Genomic DNA, 5,987 nt, shown 5'->3' with positions numbered 1-5,987 from the left:
TATAAGCAAAGCTCCGCCTGGGGTTGCATAACCCAGGAGTCACGAGTAGTTTGGGCAGCCTGAAACCCAGCTGTTGATGCCCACTCACTGCAGACACTGCTATTGTGGATGACATGGTGGGAATGAGGGAAGCTACTAACTTTCCTGTTCTCTCTGGAGCATTTGAAGTCAAAACTTTTATTTAATATAGATGTGGGGTTTGCTTTTTACATGTGGGACTTGCTTGTGATTCCCTTTAACATCTATATTCAACTGTGAGTAAAGTCAGTTTTTGTCTGTGCTTGAAATTATTGCACAAATCTCTATTCAGAATTGTTAGAGATAATGGATACTCAGCAGGGCATTTCCAAAAGTGTTACCAGTGCGAATAACATAATCTGGACAATGCGGTGTTTCATAGCAATGCTATTTCCAGGACTGTTTTGAATTTCAACTGGAATAAGTGGCCAGTGGCCACATTCCTAACTAGAAGCCAAAGAGATCAGCCACTCGAGCAGCATCCCCTCGACAAAGCAGGAAGGGAACGGTCTGTCCGAAGGGCTCGGAAGCATTTAGCCAGAAAAACTTTGGTGGCCTGGGATCAGTGCCGCAAAATCTGCAGTCCCATTGCTATGCATTGCCCTTCCAATGCTGCGCAGAGGTGCAAGTCATGTGAAGTGGGAATTGAGGTAGATACGTTCTCTGAGATAACCTGTGAAACATTTTTGTGAGTCTGAGGCTCTAGAAGTGACTGGTGGAAAAAGGGCTGGCACTTCTTGCATAGGAATCAAGTATTCAGATTTCCTATAAAGCTAATGTTGTCTTGCCAAAGGCAAAATTATTAGCAAACCACTGAGCCTTGAAAAGGTTTATGAACAGCAAAATGACATCTCAAAGGAGCAGGCAATTTATACTATTTGCATTACTTTAATTTGTAACATTCCCTGGGTTTTGCTACGATTTACACTCAAGGAAAAGAACTAATCCTATGACAAACGACAGGGCACCAGTCTTTTTTTTCGTCAAACATTTCAGTACACTGCAGGTGACTGACTGTTTACCTCTTGGAGTGACAGCCAAATGAAACCAAGAACTGGTTTTGCATGCACAGTGACGACAATCACAAGAAGAAGGCCACAAACAGGTCAAGAGGATTTAGGTCTGCTTAGTCCTAACTTAGGTCAGGGGAAATGGACTAGACGAGCCCGCTAGAACGCCTGTCTCTTCCTGCGGGGGCTTGAGCTTTTGATTTCAGGCAGCCAGAAAGGGACAGCTGGTTCCTCAGCAGCATTGCATCCTGATGCCTCAGACACACGGGACTGCAGAAAACAAGGCAGCACTGGATGTCTGCCAAGCAGTTATAATGACCCTGTCTTTTGTAACTCTAACTTAAGTCAAATTGGAGTTAAAAAGTTAATTAACCTGCAAGTAAATACATACAGTAGTTATGACTTCCAAACCCATGACCTGAGGCGAACCTCGTGTTTTGTTAATAGCTGTTCAAACAGTTGAGAAGACACCGAACACCTCCTCTCCTTTTCAGGGTGGAAAGACAACTGCAGGCAGTTTCAGTTAGGCTGCCTGCCGGCCTGGTAGGGCACAGGCAGCCGCCATTCCCCAAGCCTGCCTTGCGGGTTTCACACCTCCACTCCCTGTGGAGATGGAAGTCAGGAAGGCAATTTCTGTTGGAGAGGGGTGTCCCACGAAACCCCTTCTCACAGCCAGCCCGGAGGAGGTGGGGTACCACTAGCAGTCACTGCCATGCAACATAGGGTGCTGTCAAGATTCACACCCAGCAGGGAAGCAGTCCCGGAAGCAAACACTGCTTCATCGGAGTACAATTAAAAACAATTAAGCATGGAATAATTTAAAAACCCTTTTTATTTAGACAAACACAAGAAGAGATAGATAGGATTTATGAGCTAAGTTTTTTGGTCGGAGAGCCAATGTGTACTTTAAAGCATCGTAAGAGACTGAGGGGATACAGTCTTGAACAGCGTGTTGTAATAATCTATGAAACTGCATGAGACAGATTTTTTTAAACCAATTACTTCCCATCCGTTCAGGGACGGATAAGCCCCCAGCTAAAATTTCTTTTCATTCCAGTGCTTGTAACAACGAAGATGAAATGTGATTTTCCTGTCTAACAAATGCTCCAGAAAAGCAAGAAACAAAAAGCATGTGTTTCTCTGTTATGGAGAATAGGTCTCGGCATGCTGGAAATTCTGCGTTTTACTTATTTTCTACCACAAATGCCCTGTTTTTAAAGAAATGAATAATGTAATCATTTTCTCTGATTTATGTTTTCTTTTCTGCCTCATTTGGCACTAATGCTGTGTTACTACAAGAACAACTGTTCTCTGCAAAAAGAATGATCTTCAGACATCTCATCCAAAACCTTTGAAGTCACTGGGGATGAACTGAACAGAAAGGCAGAGGCCATGTACGTTAGCAGCAACTGAATACTTTCCCACTGACCGCACAGATTTTCTACTCGTTGCCTGATGACACGGAGCTGCAGTTTCCTACACCTTCTCAGACAAAAACTCTCTTCCAGGCAGGATACCTGGTGGTTTATAGGTCAGAAGTCAGAAACAATAATAAAACGTGAGTCAAACGGGGCACAACCGAGTCCCATGAACAAAAGCAGAGGCTGGGGACGTCTTTGCTGGCGAGCATCCCTGGGATTTGAAACAGCCGCGTGCATCAGCATCAGGATAACAGCAGTACTAACAAGTGCCACAGCTCCTGAGCTCCCGAGGTTTCAGACATGTGCTGGCAAGCCAAATGGCAACGAGGAGTGTTTTAAAAAGGAACTTGGAGAAGAATCTGGAGGGAGTTAGTGTCAGGCATGTGTAAAGAGGGTTACTTTTCCCATCTCCAACGCCTATAATTACATCTCCAATGCGCTAATAAAATCCGGTGGTTACAGTGGGTTTTTTTCTCTTTGTCCAAGTATGTACCTTAAACATGCTGCTGCGACGACTAGAAAAACTCAACTTTCTTACACTTCGAATCGCCATGCAACCACCAGAAGCGAAGACGTTGTGCCCCGCTGGGACAGAAGGGCCGAGGACCGTGTCTGGCTCCCGGGCGGCCGAGGGGGGGGACTCGACCCCCACCGTCCGGGAGCGGCCCGCCGCCCCTCCGCCCGGCTCCCGGCGGCTCTGCCCACCTCAGAGGTGCGGGGCGTAGAAGGGGCCGAGGTACGCGGGGCCGAGGAAGGGCGCGAAGGGGCCGCCGCCCAGCGGGAAGGGGGCGGCCGGCGGGACGAGGACGTTGCCGGCGGCGTAGGAAGGGAAAGTCTGGAAGGACAGAGCGCCGGGGCCCGGCGGGCTGGGGCTGCCGCCGCCCGCCGCTGCCGCCGCGGCGGGGGATGCGGCAGGGGCCGCCCCGTCGGCGCCCGGGTGCTGCTTCTTCCACTTGGTGCGTCGGTTCTGGAACCAGATCTTCACCTGCGTCTCGGTGAGGCTGAGGGAGAGCGCCAGGCTGAGCCGCTCGCAGACCGACAGGTACCGCGTGGCCCGGAACTTGTTCTCCAGGGCCACCAGCTGCTCGTAGGTGAAGGCCGTCCGCGCCCGCCGCGGCTTGCCGCACCCCGCCTCGGCCCGCCGCCGCCTGGCGCCCCGCGGCGAGTCCGGCTCCTCCGGACCGGGCGGGCGGGCGGCGGGCTGGGTCCCGGTCCCGGTCCCGGCCTCGGCCCCGGGCGGGCCCTCCTCGTCGCGCTCCTGCCCCGCTGCCTCCGCGCCGCTCTCCGCCGGGCAGTGCGCATCTAAGGGGAGATGGCGGCGCTCGTCAGGGGTGGGGGGACGCGTCGGGGGCGGCCGCGCAACCTCCTCCCGCCCCTCACCCAGCGGCCGAGCCGCCTGCCACCCCTCGAAACCCGGCTGATCTTCTCCGACACCCCCCTTCCCCAACGTGATAAAATAAGGGCAATCGTTAAAATAAAATAAAGGAGAGAAAAAAACCGCCCGCCGTGCGAGAGCCCCTCCGCGCTCCCCGTTGTGCCATCGCATCTGCGGCGGGGAGGGGGGAGGCGTCGATATGGATTTCTTACCAATTAAAAAAGAAGTTATTAAAGTCCCCTTCTGAAGCGAAATAAATCCCCTCCCCCCTCCCCATCCCCGCGCTAATGGAGTTTCAGATTTGCGAGGGCCAGATCGATAGATGTCATCTATTAAAGGTAAGTTTTAATCGAACAATATTAGGATCAGGCCGGGGGAAGGAGGTTTGAAGTGGGCACCTGCAAGCTGCGGGCAGGAGATAGGCGGGAGTCGGTAATAGGATATCGATCACCGGGAGCTAAGGCATCCTCCGGTGGGGACGGGCTGAGCAATTACCCAGCCGGCCGTCCCGCTGCCGGTCAGGGCCGGCCGGGGGGCCGGGGCAACCGACCCCTCCCGCCCCGGGGGAAAGAAGCCCCCGAGGTCCGCCGTGCTGGGGGAAAAAAAATCCCCCGAGCGGTGCCCTGGCAAGAGCCGCGGCCCGCCTGGGGCCGTGCCCGGGGCCGGCATGGGGCGGCGGCACGCCCTGGGATGCCCCGTCCTCCTCGGCCGGCTGAGGATGCCCCGCACGCCGGGAGCCGGAGCGCGGAGGACGGGACGGGACGCCGAGAACTTTTCCCTTTGCATCATCGAGACTTAAACCACGGCTCCAGCCCCCCCCCTTCCCCCGCGCTGCCCGTTACATCGTCCTGCGGGACCCCCGCGCGGGGAGCGCACCCCGCGGGGCTCGGGGGTCCCCGTCTGCCGGCGCCTCCACCTGCTCGCCCCGCCAGCGCCGGCCGGAGAAACTCGAGCGCGTTCCTACCATGTGCCTCTAGTTTATTCCTCCCGCTGCCGGGAGCAGCAGCGTCCTTTCCTACTTCAACTCTTCCCAAACTTTTCTCCCGCTCGCCCGAGCGGGGGGCGCTGCCCCAGCTCCCCGCGGCTGGTTCGCGTCTCCTGCTGAATTTCTGGGGATCCAGGATGTCTAAGATGGAGAAGGAGATTTTATGATGGATGGGGGCCGCCTTGGCCCCGCGGTCCGGGCATTCCGGCATCCCCCCCACCCTCCGCGCTTCTCGGAGACCTGCTGGCTCCCAGCGCGGAGCCGGCGGAGAGCTACGCCGGGCGCGGAGCCGGGCCGCCTCCCGAGCCGCACGCCTCGGCGCTGGCGGCGCGGAGTGAGCGGCGGGGAGGAGGGTCGGGCGGGGAGGGCGGAGGGGCCGGCGGCGGGGTGGGGGCAGAGGAGGGGGCAGAGCAGCCATTGGCACGCCGCCCCCGCGCCCCCTCCCCGCCGCGCTGGCTCCGCGGGGGCGCAGCGGACGCACCCCTCCATCCCAACCTCCCGGCGACGGGGCTTTCCCGTTACCTGCCCAGGGTTGGGATTGGGGGCGGGGGGACGCGCAGCGAGGTGGGCCGGGGGCCGCCCGGAGCCCTGGCAACAGACCCGGGTCCTCCGCCATCACCCAGGGCAGCGCGGGGATGCGACCGCACATGGCAGCCCGCCGGCAGCCCCCCGGGGTCCGGAGCTCCCCCCGCAGCTGCCTCTGTCTCCCCGCCCTCCGCTGACCCACCTGCAGCTCCCCGGGGTCGGTGGCGGTCCAGCGGGGCGAGCCTCGCGTCTCAGAGGGACCCGGAGGGGAGGGACGGCTGCTGCATCTCCCTGCTGCACCGGGTGGGCTCCAGGCTTGCGCTCCCTCTGCCAGCGGCCGCTGTTTCAGATGTGAAACTGCTGTCTGGTCCCCAGGGAGACATGAGCAGCTTCTCATTTTGGGGCACCTCTGGGTCAATCTGGTTCAGCCTCTGGCCCCAACTCCTGCAACTCACCCGTGGCGTTCCACTGTTCCCAGTTTATAGGCAGGGAAACTGAGGCACACTTGTGCTGGGGGAATACCTCCCCCTCTGAGCAGCCCCCTGCCTAGCCCTCCTTGCCTCGAGTGGAAACGCGTTGTTGTCTGTTCATACCTGTAACTGGGACAGGGTAGGCACAGCAGGCCGAGCCTCTCCACCCTGCATCAGTCCCGT

The 5,987-nt window shown here is 57.3% G+C and overlaps 1 protein-coding gene across 1 annotated transcript; it reads right to left on the bottom strand.

Moving 5' to 3' along the window:
• Positions 1-1,863: 1,863 nt before the first annotated feature.
• Positions 1,864-5,020, bottom strand: NKX1-2 (NK1 homeobox 2). The gene is made up of 2 exons (XM_054832147.1): positions 4,789-5,020; positions 1,864-3,751 (listed from the first exon to the last, which is right to left on the bottom strand). Exons 1-2 carry the CDS (start codon positions 5,018-5,020, stop codon positions 3,156-3,158), a joined length of 828 nt encoding a protein of 275 aa, XP_054688122.1. The 3' UTR covers positions 1,864-3,155.
• Positions 5,021-5,987: the final 967 nt, after the last annotated feature.

Source organism: Grus americana, chromosome 7 (genome assembly GCF_028858705.1).
Source record: "Grus americana isolate bGruAme1 chromosome 7, bGruAme1.mat, whole genome shotgun sequence".
Taxonomy (NCBI): domain Eukaryota; kingdom Metazoa; phylum Chordata; class Aves; order Gruiformes; family Gruidae; genus Grus; species Grus americana.
This window is presented reverse-complemented; position numbering and strand designations above follow the sequence as displayed.

Coding starts and splice junctions, on each gene's coding strand:
- NKX1-2 (XM_054832147.1), bottom strand. CDS start 5,020: ATGCCGGAATGCCCGGACCGCGGGGCCAAGGCGGCCCCCATCCATCAT. Junction 3,752..4,788: donor GAATAAACTAGAGGCACATG/GTAGGAACGCGC, acceptor ATCTCCCCTTAG/ATGCGCACTGCCCGGCGGAG.